Here is an 18,140-nt window from a genome sequence, read left to right as displayed (position 1 = left end):
CGTAATAATAATACAGAGAGAGAATTAGGAGATGCACCGAATTTAACTGCTGTGAGCTCCTTAAATTGTGTGCAAAGCGGCGTAGGTAGTAATAGTTTAGGCTATAAAATATCAAAGATTCATATTATAATCGCTTTCATTAAAAGATACAAGACTGAGAGGGCGGCTCAAGCAGTAGAGCGCCTGCCTACCTAGCAAGTGGGAGATCCTGAGTTCAAACCCCAGGTCGGCCAAAAAAGAAAGAAAGGAAGCAAAGAAAAAGCGCACTCTGACTAACAGACGACTCTCACAGGGGCTATGTGTTCGCGTCCTGCCTGAGATTTTCTCTGGAGGGACGCAGGGGCCAAGGTGGAAGCTGGTCTGGCTTTCTGGTAACAAATCTTTTAGCTGACCTGCATAACCTTAATCATCCCAAAATCTGTCTTCAGACTGTGGTGGGCAGGAAGGAGTCAGATCCACCTGGAGTCACAGCCAGGCTCTGCCACTTTCTAGCTCGGTGACCGTGGGCAAGTCCCTGGACCATTACCCACAGTGCTCGTCAGCACGCCCAGCACATAGTAAGGACACATGGCAGCCATTATTAATGTGATCCGACCATCAAAGCTGGCTGGCGAGTGTAAGAGACCCTGGGCCCTCAGGGTAGGGACACCTGAGGCTCGGACTGCCCATATTATTCACTTCCCCACCCCCACAAACACGAGAAGACCACCCCAAATCATCACAGCGGTCAATCAGCCTTTATCTCCATAAAACATGGTAATCGGCTCGAGAGGGTTTGGTACACATTTTCCTCGACGATATTACTTCTATTCATCAGATTCTAAGCACCAACGTGCTGGGGACCAATCCAGACTGTGAACGGTTCGTGCATAGGACACAATGACTAATTCCACCGGAAACAGGCTGCTCATTATAAAACACAAGTGCAACTTTGTACCCAGGGACTTGCAAGTAGATGTCTGCAGAAGCGCTGGAAGGAAGATTTGCAACCTCGGTTTTGCCCATAAACAATACTGCAGGTGGGGGGGGGGGTGAAAAAAAAAACCCACCACTTTCATTAGTGGTTTCTTATTATGCAGACCAGCGAGCGAACCTTCTGAATGTGCTCCCCAAACATTTCGGGTTTCGCTGTTTTGGCAAATGCTTAAAAAAAAAATCTTCCAGATTCAACTACTGTATTTTGGTGATATTTAACTACATACCCATTGATTTGGGGACAGGATGAAAGGCTAAGAGAATTCTTTTTTTTTTTCGTGGCAGTACTGGGGTTTGAACTCAGGGCTTTGCACTTGCAAAGCAGGCGCTCTACCGAGTGAGCCACTCCTCCAGCCCTTTTTGCGCTCGTTATTTAGGAGATGGGGTCTTGCTTTTTGCCCAGGCCCAGCCTGGACTCCAATCCTCCTGTTTTATGCTAGGATGACAGATGTGCGTCACCACACCAGCGTTTTCTGTTGAGATGGGGTCTCACAGACTTTTTTTCCAGGGCTGGATCACTGCAACCTCAATTCTTCCAATCTCAGCCTCTCGCATAGCTTGGGATGACAGGTGTGTGTCACCATGCCCACCTGTTGGTTGAGATGGGGTCTTGGGGACTACTTTCCTGGGCTCCTCTGGAACCTTGATCCTCCTGATCTCAGTTTCCTGAGTAGCTGAGCCACGGGTGCTGAGCAAGTGAATTCCTAATTAAAGCATTTATTGCAAAGTATTCCCAAATCTCCACTGACCCAGACCCAAGCTGTGATCTCTCTGTCCTGCTGCTCCGTCCCGGCTCAAGCACTCCACCATTCTACAGCTCTTTGCTCCTTTTCCACAAAGTAGAACGGAGGTCAATCAAGCATTTCACAGCACCATGCGATGGACACCAAAGAGAGACGGGACTGATCATAGCCGGGGTCCCTCATACATAAGCTCTTGCCACTAGGGAAGGGCAGCGTCTGAAACAAGGATGCACTGGCTTTGACGGTGAAAGCCCTGCCACACGTGGAAACGCACAGACCAACCGAGCAGACACTGTTGCCCTTGGTTTCAGGGCAGCCCACTGAGGAGGTGAGGCGAGCCTAAAGTCAAGGAACAGACATCCCTTAACCAATTTTAAATTGTACATCTGAGAGCCTTGTGGTCTTAAAGTGACCCTTCCCCGTACTTTCCACTCTCAGCAAATTACTATATCACAAAGAAATTCCTTCCAACCTACAAAGCATGCCCTCCACCTCTGGTAGAATGCAGTCAGATGTATCTGCAGCTTAGAGTCTTGCTGAAAAAGCTGCCTGAAAGCCACAAGCCCACGGGGTACAAGAATGAATAGCAATCACCCACGCACGCTCTCACACATGCACACACTCTGAAGCCACCCTCCAAACTGAGGTCAGCCTCCTGGAATTCTCAAGACTCCTGCCTGTCCCCTCCAACCCCATTACAGAGCGCGTGCACACGGGGTCTGCACATCTGCGTGACATGGCTTCGAGTGGGTTCCTGTCTCCTCTTCTCTCTCTCCCTAAAAAGAGGGTCAGCAGGGTGGTGGAGTGGCTCAAGTGGTAGAGCACCTACCTAGCAAGCACGAGGCCCTGAGTTCAAATCCCGCTACCAAAAAAAGAGAAAGTGAGTTAACAGCAATGCCATGGATTTTGTAGGACTACATAGCCAAAATCCTTTTGGAATCAGCCCTGGGTGCCATCCACCCGCCTCCAGCCCACAGCACTCACACCCAACAGGCTACCCAACAAAACGACACATCTGCAAAAGCCATGTTCTCTCTCTCTCTCTCTCTCTCTCTCAGGCAGCTGCTGTGCTTAAGCCATGCCCCCAGCCCTTTTAGCTTTAGTTTTTATTTTTCAGATGGGGTTTCATGCTTTTGCCCAGGGTAGGCCTGAGACCTCAATCCTCCTACCTCCGCCTCCCAAGTAGCTGAGATTACAGGCATGCGTCACCATGCTCAGCTCTGTGTCCTCCTTCTGCTGCCCATCACTTTGTGGTGTGGAGATGGAGTTCCTCTCCCCTCATTCCTTCTGATGACAGCCGCTATCTTGTGCAGAGGGAGTTGCACAAGAAACAACATGTTCCCACTGAAATTCATATTCCTCCTACCCTCAAACAGCATGGCACAAAATAAAAATGAGCTGTGATCTAAAATGGGAACGCTTTCCACAGGCGGAGGAGGCAAAGCTGCTGCAGAGAGAGACCCTCAGGACAGACCCTCGTCCCTCGGGAACATTTCATCCTGCCTATGTCCACCTTCTGGTCATTGGTGCTGCCTTCTGGAAAGACCTTTCCTGACCCTAGCCCACTCCCACCCCTTAGGGTCCTCTGGTTCTACATGGTGAACAGGAACTCAGCTGCATGGGGCTTCCCTGGGGCTCTCAGTGTTTCTCTGATTTTCCTGGGCTCTGTAAGTCGCTTTTTCTCTCTGCCAGGGTCTGCGCTGAGGGTTGGGGTCAATCCATTCACTTGTGTTAGCAGTGACAGTGGGAGTTACATGCACCTGGAAGGAGGCAGCCAGGCCCTGTTTTAAGAGTAGGCCGGTGTCACCGCCCCCAGAACCCTGCAGGCGCAGAGGATGTGGGTCTGCCTGCTTAGTGGATGCAGGTCCTCTCCTTTGGGCCAGGGCTGGACTTCTTCCCAGCATCTCTCTTCCAGGACCCATTTCCAACAGGACCCAGGGATCCCTCCAAAAGCCTCCTTTTATGCCTCAAGTGCGCCTCACGGTTCTTCCCGAGGGGGTGGGATGATCAGGGTATCACTCGCGGGCCATACCAGAAGCAGACATTTCAAATTCATCTCTCCCTCAGGACACAGGCTCGAGTTGGCCAACAGGTGGTGTGGCCACACTGAAAAGGCACTAATGTCTAGCCATTTTCTGCCCTTTTGCTACATTGCATGTAGTCTGGTCTAAAGCTATTTAAAAATAAATGATTCGCCCCCAGCAAATCCCTGAATCAAAAGCCAACGCTTACAACTTATTAATTAGCCCTGTTCCTGGCATTAGAGACTCATTACACGAGCACCACCATGATAATCGAATTTTCCGTGAAAGGAGGCATGTAATTGCAAGAGCTCTGCACATCTATCTCAGCCACAGCAAAATCGTTTCACTTCCTCCTTGAATCTGTCAGATTAAACCACACGAAAGGCCTGGCTGGCGTGTCAGCTGGCCCAGGGCACGTGATGGGCCTTGAAAGGGGACAGGGGTGAGCTGTGCACCTGCAGCTCCCTGCACTGCGAGGGACTGGGTTCTCCTTGGAAGAAAATCTTCTGTGACAGCCAGTTCTGCGTCCAGCACCTTGGCAGTGACTTCAGAGGACTTACATGGCGTCAGGGAAACAGTAGGTTAAGGGAGACGAATGCCAGCTGTGGGGGCCCTGGAATCACAGGTACTTGGGATGGCTTAAGCCCAGAAGTTGGGGGCCACCTGGGGTTAAAAACACGGTGAGAGCCCCATCTCAGAAAGATGCTCACAGGTTCCAGCACTTGGGAGACAGGGTAGATAGATGAAGCGACAGAAAGAGAGAAAGGCTGACAGAGCAGCTTCCAGAGTGGGAACGCATCTTCCCTTCCCCTTTTAGATGGCACAAGTGGTAGAGCACCTGCCTACCTTAGCGAAATGATTAGGAGTCACCAGGTGACATAACCAGGTGACTAGACGGGAATGCAAGATGGAGTCCTCAGATAAATACCCTGGACAAGGGCCACCAGGCTGGGTTTCCTTCAGCCCCATCTCCTGCGTGGGAAGCAGATGTTCCTGCTTCTCTTTCCTGTCTCTCCTTCCAAACCTCCACCTCGTGAGGCTCTCCCTGCTATGAGACCCCAAAATACTTTTTGGCATGGATCTCAAGAGCCTGTGATCTGCGTGGAAGTTGTGAAGCGGAGGGACCCACTCGTGTTTTCCTTTCTCTGGTAACAGGAGGATGGCAAGTTCAAGACCAGCCTAGCTACATAGCAGACCCTGTCTCCAAAAACAGCAGCAAAAATTTTTAAAAGGACATTGTGCCACTCCCCTGCCTTCCTCCCCTTCCCTTCTTAGCAGGAGAGGACACTTCAAAGCTGATCAAACTGCCCCACGGTCACCATCAATACTGTCACTAGTTTTTGACACCACTATGGGCCAGGCATGGTGTGACACAGCACACATCTTTGCCATAACTCCAATCTTCAATTAAAGAAACAGGCTGGGTACAATGGCTCAAGCTATATGGGAGGTGAAGATCAGGAGGATTGCAGTTCAAGGCCAGCTTGGCTAAAAGTTAATGAGACCCCATCTCAACTAATGAAAACGCTGGGTGTAGTGGTGAGCACCTGTGATCCCAACTACCTGGGAAGCACAAATAGGAGAACTGTGGTCCAGGCCAGTCTGGGTATAAAGTGAGACCCTCACCCAGTTCAGTGGGACTCTGGCACTGCAGACACCATGAGGAACAAATTCCACACAGAGCTTGGTTCTGCTCCCTGAAGCTCTTGTTCCCATGTCATGACCCTCTGAAACTGCTACCTGTCACCAGGATCCACAGGCCCCTTGGCCACTATTCTGCCTTGCTCTGGTGCTCTCTCTACTTTGCATCACCATGGGACATCCCCACCCCATCCTGTTCTCCTTTGCTCCTGTCACCTGGAGTGACCACACTCTGTCCTCCCCCAGACTCAGAAGCATTGGTAAAGAGACCAGTGGAGAACAGAGAGTTCAGAAACAGAATAAATGCAAATATTAGCTATGTTACCCACAACTTACACAGAGACAAATTCTGGAAGGACAAAATTTAAAACATACTTGTTGAGGCTGAGCACGGTGGTACATGCCTGTAATCCCAGCTGCTCAGGAGGCAGAGGTCAGAGGATCAAGGTCAGAAGTTGGCTACAGCAAAAACACAAGACCCTATCTGAAAAACTGCTAAAAAAGCAAAGAGCCTGGGAACATGGCTCAAGTGATCCTGAGTTCAATTCCCAGTAATGGCTATAACCCAAACAAACAAACAACAAAGCACACTTGTTGAATGGCTCCTTCTTTCCCAAGTGACTGGAGTGGTACCTTTGTCACTAAGTGGATTTCCATCCATACATAAATCTGTTTCAGGAGCCGCCATTCTGAGGTGAAAAATGAGAAGTTAGGATTTTTTACCTACAGCATTTTAACAAGGAGTGAGAGGCGCGGCTCGGGAGAGAAACTGCTCAGGACAGGAGTGTGAGGACCTGGGCTAATTCTGAAAACGGGCGGCCCTGTGTCTAAGTCCTCCTCGTGGGATCCGCTCGGCAGACACTCACGCTGAAGGCGACTTTCTATCAACTCGGTCTCCAGTGACTACAGGGGACAGTTCTGAGACCCACGCTCTCCTCTCTGTCACCTGCCTGGTTTACACAACTCAGCGCTGCCCTGGGAAGCCTCTGGGGCCAAGGCTGAGAGAAGGTGCTTTTTGTACCCCACGTTCCAAGAAGTCTTCATCAAGTTTTTCCCCTTTGGTGGGACTGGGGTTTGAACTCAGGGCTTCATGCTTGCCAAGCAGGTGCTTTACCACCTGAGCCACACCTCCAGTCTAGTTTGCTCTGGTTATTTTGGAGATGGGGTCTCATGCATGAACAATTTGCCCAGGCTGGCCTCAAACTGCAATCCCCCCAATCTCAGACTCCCAAGTAACTAGGATTATAGGCGTGAGCCACTGGTGCCTAGTGCATTCTGGCTTTTTGTTTTGTTTTGTGTAGCCCAGGCTGGCTTAGAACTCATGATCCTCCTGCCTCAGCCTCCAGACTGCTGGGATTATAGACATGCGCCACTGTGTCTGGCTCCAAAGTTGCATTCTTATTCTGACATTCCTGGCAGTGAGATTTCTATAGGATCAGTCAGATTTGAGAGCACCTGAGTTATTCGTTCACCTCTAGGTGAAATGTGCTCTCTGAATAAGCCTGCGAGACTCTGAGCTGAGGAGTTTCATGGCCGTGAGCAGCAAGGACCTGCGTCTGAGTCAGTGAATTTTAGGGTAACAGGGGATGCAGTCATATGTGTAAAGGTCCCCTAGTCTTTGAAGCAGAAAGGATACAAAAGACATGTGGAATGCCCGAGAAAACAGTCGTTATTCTAAAGGCAAAATGTGCAGTGGATCGAGAACCTGCCTCCCGTCGTCCTGGGATGGGTGGCTCTGCCTCCCCGACACTACGGGGGATATGTAAAAAAAGACAGCCATGTTAGAAGACAGTAAGGCAGTTCCTTAAAGAGTCAAAACATTTCTCTACCCTGCAGTCTAGGTATTCCGCTCTTGGTATTTCCCCGAGAGAAAAGACATCAGGCGTCGGCACAAAGACACGAAAAGGAATGCGCCCGGTAGTTCTCTCTCCCAGAAACCACCCAAATGTCTGTGAGCAGGCAACGGACCCAGCTCAGCAGTAAACCGCAACAAACTCGTGGTGCTGGCAACCCAGGTGAACTTCAAGAAAGTTACGCGGGGCGGAAGTCAGACAAAAGAGTACTGACTGCCAGGCACCGTGGCTCACGCCTGTAATCCCAGCTACTCAGGAGGCAGAGATCAGGAGGATCGTGGTTTGAAGCCAGCCTGGGCAAACAGTTCGTGAGACCCTATCTTGAAAAAACCCATCACAACAAAGGGCTGGTGGAGTGGCTCAAGGTGTAGACCCCGAGTTCAAACCCCAGTACGCACACACACACACACACACACAAAGATATTTTTAAGGGGGGAATTGGTAGCTTATGCCTATAATCCTAGCTTCTAGCTTCTTGGGAGGCAGAGATTAGGAGGATGGAGGATCTAGGTCAGCCTGGACAAAAAGTTCGTGAGACCCCATCTCAATCAATGGGCGGGTGTTGTGCTGTGTGCCTGTCATCCCCAGCTATGAAGGGAAGCACAGATAAGAGGACCGTGGTCCAGGCCAGCCTGGGCATAAGTGAGACGCTATTTCAAGTGGGAGTGGCTCAAGTGGTAGCATGCCTGCCTGGCAAGTCAAGGCCCTGAGTTCAACACCCAGTGCCATCAAAAAAAAAAAAAAAAAAGACACATATTAAAGACAAAAAATTCTTGAGCTGCCAGTCAAGAAACCTCATGTACCACACATCCCCCAGCTGGGACAGTTAGGCAAGTCTGCCGACGGCCCAAAAGTTTCCTGTGCTCAGATGTCCTGCCACCTGCCGAAAGCCCTGTTTCTCCCCGCTGGGCCCTGGGCCGACACCGCCTGGCCATCACCCCACTGGAGGCCACTGGGGGTCACCAGAGGTTCCCCAGAGAACCTCGGCCCAGCTGGCTGAGGTTTGCGAGAGACAGCTGTGTTGTCCTGACAGGTTTCCATCTATGAGCATAGGTGACCCGCTCCAACTGTGGCAGGCCGAAGGATGCCAGCCAGGTAGCTGAAAACCCGCTGCACGTGTCTGACCCCTCTCCCAGGTTCTGTGTTTAAAAACACTGCCATGGAGAGGGTGCAGGAGCAGTGCCCAGACTGGGGCACGGCTGCATTAACACGACCGGGTCACAGTGCAGAGGGCCCCAAGAAAGCCCGCTATTCCTGGCTGTCCCCCACCACGCTACACAAGCTGATCCTTCCCTGGTCCCACCTTTCACCACGTTCTCCCTCAGGGGCGACAGGCACAGCTTTGCGATCCGAGTGCGAATGTCAGTGCCACCATTCGTGCTATGTTTCCTGAGCACCTGCTGGGCACCAGTCCCCAGGGTGGACAACACAGACAAGAGACAGGCCACCTGTCTTCTCAGAGCAAGAGTCAAATTGAGAGGCCAGGTATTGACCGAAGATTACGACTTCTAGCTGTGGTCACAGCCGTGGTCAGCAAAGCACCCAGTTCCTCTCCACCCATGGCAGGGAACAGTGTGACCTACAAAAACAGTGACCCCAGCGGGGCGCCAGTGGCTCATGCCTGTAATCCTAGTTCTCGAGACCCCCCCACCATCTCCAAAATGACCAGAGCAAAAGGGACTGGACTGGAGGTGTGGCTCAAGTGGTAGAGAGCCTGCTTTGCAAGCATGAAGTCCTGAGTTCAAATCCCAGGCCAACCAAAACAACAAAAAAAGTGAAGGCTTGCCATAAGTGCATGCGTAAGTATAGGCAAAAGAATGCAGCGTTTGTGCTGTGTGCGCTTTCAGACATCCACTGAGGGTTTTGGAACAAATCCCCCAGACCTAGGAGGCACTCACACAAGCTGGGTTTCCGTGTCATGGCGCTGAGACAGAAGGCGCCACAGCAGTGGGTGTGCAGGTGAGCAGGCGGGCAGCGAGGACCAGCAATCACAGGGGCAAGAGCACCCAACCCAAAGGCTGGGGACCTTCAGGTCCCTGCGACTCATGCCTGAGTCGGAACTGCCCCTCCGTCAGGGACAACTCAATTTCAACTTCATTCTGAAAGGAACTGGGAACACTCTCCAAAACAAGGTCCTTTCTTTCTGGACCTTTGGCAGGGAAGGGCAGTATACAGGTTAGGCTGTCACTGAGTCACTCTGTCCAGCTTCCGAAGGAACCAGTGCACTCCAGGATGTGCGGGAGGCCAGGGCTGCTGAGGATGGGAAACCACCAGCCGCCCCCCCAGGAGTGTGCCGGGGACGACAGCTGCCTCGACCAACCTTTGGGGGCATTTGTCTCTCTGTGCCGCGCACCGTGTGGGTGGTGGGAGCAGAGGGTGAGTAGACACTGGTGTTGGTCCTCAAAGGATCCACAAGCCAGTTCTTCAAACAGCTATGGTTCAGGGGCGTGGCCCAAATACAGAGCTTCTGCCCTGCATGCAGGAGGTCCTGAGTTCAAATCCCAGTACCGCCAAACTTTTTACGATTACACAGCCTAATCACACAGCCTCTTCTGGGGTATGAATAATTATGTAGACATCACGTGTGTTGTATACACACAAATAAAAATTAAAATTTAAGCAGGTGAAATTAAATCAGTTTGAAGAGAATTTCAAATGTTTTCTTCTGTGGCAGCTATCTTGTGCCCTCTTTGGGGATGGGGGTGAAATTTATACCCCTTTTTTTATATGGCAGGGCAATAAGCCAATGAAATCCAGACCCACAACCCCATTCACCACTCCCAACCCCAAAAATATTTTTCCCAGCAAGTATTACAGAAGAAGGGAGCAGCACACATGGGCACAGTCCTTGGGGGTGATATTTGTCACAAGCCCCAATTGACTGCAAGCTGTTTTAGAGTCCAACTACAGAATGCCAGGGGATGGAAACTGGGGCAGAGCAGAAACAAGGGACAGAAAACCTCTGCAGATTGTTGGGTCGGGTGTGGTAGTTAGTACCTGCCTGTAATCCCAGCAACACAGGAAGCAAAGGTAGGACGATCATGGTTCTAGGCTAGCCTTGGGGCAAAAGCATGAGACCCTATCTGAAAAATGCCTAAAGCAAAAAGGGCTGGTGGAGTGGCTCAAGTGGTAGAGCACCTGCCTAGCAAGTGCAAGGTCCTGAGTTCAAACCCCACTACTGCCAAAAATAAGTAAGTAAATAAAAATGCAGATGTGCTAATGCCCGGGGAGAGGAAAGAGGACTAGGTGATGCTCGCGAGGCTGTCAGTGATGTGTGCATGTGCACGTGAGTACAGGGCGTGTGCACAGTGTCAACAGAGTTCGGGGCTGGCTGGGATGGTGGCAATGCTTTGGTCTCTCTTTGAAGCTCCTTTTAGTGTTACTAGAATGTTTTTACAGCACAGGGAATTAAGTGACTAGCAGTGGGTAACTCTTCTCATCTTCCTCCCTCTCCTCCTAAAGATGGTGTATCAATTTCCTCCCACGGCTTCCAGGCAGATGAGCCTGTCCGGGAACCAGCCCGGCTCCACCAACAGGGCCTTCCTTCTGTCTTGCTGCTCCCCCAGGCTCTGTGCCCTCCCTGGGAAGAACGGCTGTGTGGGCGGCCACTGGGGAGCTACGGCACGTTTCTCTGCCATCCGCTAATCCATCAAGAGCCTGGAGCTGTGACCACACCTAGGAGATTCCAAGCCTGGTGTGACCGGCATTTCTGTACAAATGGAAATGAGCTGTGAGGAAGGACCACCTGTTTCCAGGGAGGAGCTTCCCTTAACCAAGCTGTGCACTTTCTGCTAAGGAGCTGCGTGTGGCAGTGCACTCCTGTAATCCCAGCGCTCAGGGTGCTGAAGCAGGAGGATCACAGGTTCAAGGCCAGCCTGGGCTACATAGCAAGTTCCAAGCTAGCTTGATGAGATCCTGTCTCAAAAAACTAAAACTAAAACCAAAAAAAGTCTGCCCCAAACCCCAACTGTTTCTTTGGACATATCGCTTTAATATCAGCCTGTAAGCCATGACACTGTAGTCAGGAGACAACACTGACGCATTAGGGTTTGGGATGTGCTAATGGTTTTGAAATAGTCGTTCTTGTTTTTAAGAGAGACAGAGAGTCTCTTTGTTTTTAAGTCATGGAGAAGCAGGTTGCTGGTTGCCAGGGGCTGGAGGAGGAGAAGGAACTGGGGAGCCACCGCTAATGGGTACAGGGTTTCCTTTGGGGTGAGGAACGTTCTGGAGATACACATGGTTGCGGAATGTAGGGATTGTGCTAAATGTGACTAATGTTGCATTTTACGTTATTCGTGCTTATCATTAAAAACAACAGGGGGTGCTGGTGGCTCACGCCTGTAATCCCAGCTACTTGGGAGACTGACATTGGGAGGATCTCAGTTCAAGGTCAGCCTGGGCAAATAGTTCTCAAGACCCCACTCCAAAATAACCAGAGCAAAATGGACGGGTGGAGTGGCTCAAGTGATACAGCTCCTGCCTTGCAAGTGTGGCGCTCTGAGTTCAAATCCCAGTTCCACCAAAAGACAAAACCCAAAAAGTAGATGGGGTCGGGATGAGATAAGACTGGCCCTGGACTTGTCATTGTTGAAAGGTGACGAAGAACACAGGCACGTTCTGTGACGTGTCTGCATGTGCGTACAAGTCACAGAGATGGTGGGGGCCGCAGGTGTGGGTCCACCTGCACACACTGTGCGCGGCATACGGTTGGTTTTAATGAGCGCATTGTGAACTGAATATGGGTAATGTCCCCTGCTGTGAAGTCACACGCCCACAACATGCTGTCCAGGAAGGACTAGCCGTGGTGGTGGCTCAGGTAGGACATCTGAGATGTCTCTCTTTGAGTCTGTGTCTGCAGTACCCTCTGCACTCTTCCACTGTTTTTACAACTCATAAAGCTGGGGGTTTTTTGGTTTTTGGTTTGTGGCAGCACTGGGGTTTGAACTCAGGACCTCACACTCGCTAGGCAGGTGCTCTGCTTGAGCCACTGCCCCAGCCGTCGTAAAGCTGTTTTCTTAAATGGTGGGGATGTCAGGGACCCCCGATCGCCTCTGACTGGAGGGTCCCAGGTAACAATGCCTTCCTAACACACACAGACTGCGCAGCCTCGGCGCCTGTGCACCCCCTCTCGTGACACTGCTCCCCACGAAGGCTGTCACCTCACTGAGGGACCTCCCATGTGCTGGGCTCACGTGGGCTGAGAGGACCTGCGGGCCCTGGTCATCGCCCTTCTGCAGACCAGGAAGCCGAGGCCCAGAGAGGCAAAGGCAGCGATGTGTCATTTAGCTGAAGAGGTGCCATTTAGCCTCACAGTGGCCTGGGAGACAGGCCTCACCCGTCGCAGTTTGCCCAGAGTGAGTGAGGCTGCCGTGGGCATGACAGGGCTCCCGGACTGGAGCGAGCTTTTTTCTCTTGCTTCTGTTACTACCGAACCTAACTGGGCTTAACTGGGTGGCGACAGGAGATGCAGAAAAGACACAGGATAGACAGACAGACAGAAAGTTGGGGCCAGGTATGTTGGACGCTTAGATGGAGATGCACAACCCTCATTACTTCTTTTCTCTGTCTTGATTCTTTAAGGCCTTACTCCTTTACAATTCTTTAAAACCTTTCTTCTAAAGTCTTCTTTAAAAACCTTGCTTCACTATTCTTTAAAACCTCTTTCCTTAGACTCGCACTGTCCCATGTTCTCTCTTTAGTTTTCTTCAAGTCTCAGCCCTCAGACCTGCTAGCAGTTCCCCATTAGCAATTCTCCTCCAGCACTTTCCCTTCAGCAATTCATTTTCCCCCTTCAGCAATCCTTTTCCCTTCAACAATTCTTTTCCCTCCAAAGCCTCCCACATCAAAAAGTCAAAAGCCCAAAAGCCAAAAGTAAAAGCCTCAAGCAAAAAGCCCAAAGCAAAAACCCTAAAGCAAAAGCCCCCAAAGCAAAAAGCCTGGCGTCCTCCTTCAGTGAGTCTTTTATGTCCAGTGGTAAACAGGGTGGAGCAGCGGTTTCGGGGAGGCGCGTGACATTTTAACAGGAGAAACCTGCGTTCCTGCTTCTCTGAATGTAAACAACTTAGGAGAAGCAGCTGTTCTGCATTTTCCTCTTCTGTGGCCGGGGCTGTGGCAATCTCAGCCTACAGATAAACATCTTAGGAAAAGCAGCTGAGCTGCATCTCTTGCTTATGTCCAGTTCTCACAGGCATCTCATAATCCACTCTCCACACTGGACTTCTGTGGCCAGGCCCTGAAGGTGACACTGCTGGCAGAGACCAGATGATCCACAGACCAATCTGGTCCCCCACTTCAGGTGCTCGATGCAGACAGGACAGATGGACTCGTCTATAGCTGGGGATGTACTGTGGAAGATGGACACCATGACTCAAGTATCTAGTTACAGTGAAAGATCCTGGGCTGGTGGAGTGGCTCAAGTGGTAGAGGGCCTGCCTAGCAAGTGTGAGGCCCTGAGTTCAAACCCCAGTACCTCCAAAAAAAAAAAACCCAGACCTTAAAATGAAAGATCCTGTGCCTCGAGGGAGGCTACCCCATCTTTGAGAGGTCAACTAGTTCTACCTTCCCAAGAACAATGCAAGTGGGAACTGGAAGAAGAGGAAAAGTCACCACTCAGTCACTGAAACCAGAACTCATCCTCTGAGATCCCAACTACAGTGTCCTTCTGGGGTCCACCTGAACCCCCCAGAGCAAGCTCCTCTTCCCTCTAGAGAGAGCCATGCACGAGGCCAGGGTTGCCAACGGCTCCTGCTGCTCAAAGCCAGCTGGCCTCCAGCTGGGCTGTCCAGCCTTGTGCCTGCCATTGGACCAGTTTCTCCAATCTGGGCCTGGACAAAGCGTTCCTTCTGTGCCCAGGCACTGTGGATCTGTGCACGGACACAATTCCATCCTTCCCAGGAAAAGAAGACTGACCCCCGGACATGGTGGCCCCTGGAGAGCAGGGTCAAACCACAGCAGGAACAAAGCCAAGGCCAGGGTCTGCAAAGTTCCCAGGGAGCACCCGCACAGACTTCCTGGTTTGAATGTTCCCACCGAAACCATGGCGTTGACACTGAGTCCCTTCATGAGGTATCTGGAAGTGGGACTTGGGGTGGGGCAGGTGTAGTTAAGGCTAAGTGAGGACAGGTTGAGGACAGGCAGCAAAGCAACAGGACCGTGATGCTACACGAAGAGGAGGAGAGATCTGAGCTAGGACATCTGCAGATTCTTGGGACTCCACAGTGTTCCCACCAGCAGGAAGGACCTCATTGGACAATCACAGCTGCCTGGTCTTAACTTCTCAGCCCTCAGAACCATGAGCAGAACAAACCTTTATTCTCTATACGTTACTCAGCCTGTGGTACTCAGCCATAGCAACAGAAAACGGATGAAGACAATGGGGAAGGGAAGAGGTGAGGGAGGTGATGAAAATAGTCAGGCCTGTCCCTTGCCCTGGGCCTGAGTTCACCCCAGTTCCCTGGCTGGGCTGGGCACAGGAGAGGGGCCGCCTGAGAACGCACAGAGCCCATACAGCTGCTGCCTGCGCTCTGTTCTTCCTGTTCTGGCTCCTGGGGGTGCAGTGACGGACCACTGGACAGAGGCTGGGGCACTCAGGGAAGGCTCCTTGGAAGAGGGCGTATCTCAAAGAGACCAGAAGAAGGGGCAGGAGCTAATGCCCCCTCATAAACACACAGAGGCCACCTCTGAGGTATGACTGTGCCCAGCTCTGGCCATGTGTGATTAGACCTGCCCCAAGTTGTCACCCAAGAATCTGAAAGTGGGGCACAGGCCAGGCACAGCCAGAGCAGGGCAGGTCCACCTGCAGAATGATGTCATGGAGGAACAAAGAAGTCAGTCTGCAGAGGGCGAGGACACAGAGGGACCCTGGGAGAGACCTGAAAATGAGAGTCGGAGAGAACAGGTGGTCACACACCCTGCCCCAGGGGACACTGCGTTCTGTGCTCTGAGTGTAACACCTACTTGCACTTTTCCTATTTATGCCTTCCAGGAGCTGGGATCACAGGTGTGAACCACCACACCTGGCTTGTTGGTTGACATGGATCTTGTTAACTACTTTTACCCAGGTTGGCCTAGAAACACAATCCTCCTGATCTCCGCCTCCTCCCTAGTAGCTGAGATTACAGGCGTGAGCCACCATGCCTGGCCACTGAGTGGGTTTTTACTTCCTACCACCAAATGATTGTAGGTAGAAAAACACGAAACCATAATTAAAAAAAAAAAATTAGCAAACACACAACTGTCTCTATCGAGGTGTTTCCAGCATAGCTAGGAGGCGGCCACACATGGATCCACTGTCAACTAAGGAGGCTCCAGCTGCAAAGACAGGGACAGTGGGGACGAGGCCTGGCATTTGTGGCCTGCTCCTTGGGGCCAGCTCTCACCTGGAGCTGTTTTACGTTATGTTATGGTATCACTGTTTGGCCATCTCGTGATACAGACATTCTTCTTTCCGTGGGTGCGCAGAGACAGTGAGGTGCAAGAGGTTGAGGGTCTCGTCCAAGGTCTCCTAGAGACTCAAGGGCAAGGCTAGGACCCCAAATTTTGCACCCCTTTAACACTAAGCCCCAGCTACTCCTACCCTCAGGTGACTAAGAGCACCCAGCCTTTCCGTTCTACAGCTCAGAATTCTTCACCTGGACCTTCCAAGGTCTGTCTCCAATCACAGCTTAAACCGGCAAAGTGAAGAGCAGGTGGGACCAGGAAGACGTCACAGTCCTGCTTGCCCCCAGTGCAGGTCAAGGGTTCCCGCCTGGCCTCCGGGGCCCTTTGCCTGGGGGATCGGTGACATAGCTGATGCCATCATCTGTGCTCATGTCCAGTGGCCACATGCAGGTTGACAACAAAGCCTACGCCTTCCTTTCCACCGTGAATATTATGACGGAATGTTCTAGCATGCCCCCAAGTGACAAAGGAAGCAATTCGTAATTAAGGGAATGACCCTGGCAGGAAAACAAGCCTTAACCCACGGGAAGGGTGCAGACGCTGGCTTTGGCTCTGCTCTGACATCTTCACAAGAACATCACCGCCACCCTCAATGTGCAAAACTCATCTCACGATGACTATTTTTATACTGGAGTGAGGGCACATGTCTGGGCTGGCTCGGTGGTTTGGCTTGCCTGGCCAAGGTCTTAAGGGGATGGGAGCTCAGAACAAATGCTGCCTGTCACCTCCCTGGAAACCCAGCTCAGTCTCCGAGAACCCAATTCTCATCTTTGAATGTGGCACTCGCTCAAGCTGTCGGGTGACTTGTTTACCCTGAGCCGCTTCCAGCTGCCACCCATTTGTCTCAGTCCCTTGGGGGCAAGCCACAGCCATTTGTGTGGGTCACAGGGTCACATCTAGAGCCAAACTGTCCCCACCTCCTATGGGACAAAATGCCGTCACCATTCTACACTTCTTTCTGGGGACTTTTCCATTTGCTGGTGTAGACGTTTGTAAGCAGATTGGATCCGTGCCCTGGTCAGTGACTCCCCCAGCCCAGGCGCCACCCTTTACAGGTAGGGCCCAGGCGAGGTGGAGCCACCGGAAGACTGCATCCTTCCAAGGCTCAGCCCCACGTCTCTGGGCAAGCATCATGAGTTTCCTTTTTTGTTTCTGTGGGATGATTTGAACTCACGACTTCACACTTGCAAAGCAGGTGCTCTACCGCTTGAGCCACACCTCAGTCCATTTTGCTCTGGTTATTTTGAAGAGGGGGTCTTGAGAACTATTTGCCTCAAACCACGATCCTCCCAATCTCAGCCTCCCAAGTAGCTAGGATTACTGGCGTGAGCCACCTGTGCCGGGCTGTGAACTTTCTCTTTGGTGTCCTGGGACTCAGCTCAGAGCCCAGCATCTCTTCTGGAAGCACAAGTGTGTCCCCCTTTCTCAGTCCTTTGCATTCCCTGTTCTACCTCCTTCACTCTCTCTAGGATACAGGAGGAGAACCTGGCTTTTCTTTTGCAGTACTAGGGTTTGAACTCAGGGCCTGTGCTTGCTAGGCAGGTGCTCTACCACTTCAGCCACGCTCCCAGCCTTTTTATTTTAAGTTTGCTCTTTTTAAATAGGGTCTCCTTCTAACTTTTTTGGGGGGTGGCTTTGACCCTTGACCGTCCTACCTCGGCCTCCTGGGTAGCTGGAATTACAGGCGTGAGCCACCACACTCAGCTCAGAGCTTGGCTCCTTTAAATAAACCAGAGTTAATTTTGTAGATGTGAGCTTTGGTAATGTTTTTTGTGGTTTTTTTTAAATCCTTATCTTTTAAAGATACATCCAGAAACATGGAGGAGTGGAGTGGTCAGGTGCCTGTGATTGGCTTCAAAACGCTGCAGGATGGAGGAAGACGGTAGACAACATTGCTCGAGAGCTGGTAAGAGCGGAATTTGGGCGACAGGTGCCTTCCGGTTCCTGAGACTCTTCTGCACTTTATGTCTTAAACTTCCCATAACTACGACAAAAGTTTTTTAAAAATACCAAAGTAGAGGCTCTGCAGTGCCCTTACTGTTCTACCGAGGCTTTTATCTGCCCCTCTTTCAAATGACATCTTTGCTGAGGGACAACTGCACACAGGGTACCACTGACGCCACACAGCCATCCGGTCCTGCCTGAGCTGAGCCCTCACGGTATGTCTGCTGCCGCCCTGCAGAGTCCTGTCCTCTAAACCCCATTCTCGCTCGCTCGCTCTTTTTCTTTTCTTTTTTGGCGGTACTGGGGATTGAACTCAGGGCCTCCCACTTGCTAGGCAGGCGCTCCACCACTTGAGTCATACCACCAGCCCTTTTTACTTTATTTATTTTTCAGATAGGGTCTCACTTTTTGCCCAGAGCTGCTTGGGACCTCCATCCTCCTACGTAAGCCTCCCACATAGCTAGGATAACAGGCATGACCTACCATGCTGGGTTTGTTTGTTGAGATGGGGGTCTCAGTAA

The 18,140-nt window shown here is 51.4% G+C and overlaps 1 protein-coding gene across 2 annotated transcripts in view; it reads right to left on the bottom strand.

Moving 5' to 3' along the window:
- Osbp2 (oxysterol binding protein 2) overlaps positions 1 to 18,140 on the bottom strand; it is a 121,830-nt gene that overhangs the window by 66,624 nt on the left and 37,066 nt on the right. The window contains exon 1 of one of the 2 annotated variants that reach the window (XM_074060623.1): positions 2,888 to 3,038. The exons of the other annotated variant lie outside the window; for it this stretch is intronic. Within the exon in view, the coding sequence (XP_073916724.1) occupies positions 2,888 to 2,930 (43 nt within the window). The 5' untranslated portion in view covers positions 2,931 to 3,038. Of the gene's footprint in view, positions 1 to 2,887; positions 3,039 to 18,140 lie in introns of those variants that run through there. 2 annotated transcript variants of the gene reach the window in all.

The sequence above is a fragment of the Castor canadensis genome, chromosome 18 (assembly GCF_047511655.1).
Source record: "Castor canadensis chromosome 18, mCasCan1.hap1v2, whole genome shotgun sequence".
Lineage (NCBI taxonomy): Eukaryota > Metazoa > Chordata > Mammalia > Rodentia > Castoridae > Castor > Castor canadensis.
This window is presented reverse-complemented; position numbering and strand designations above follow the sequence as displayed.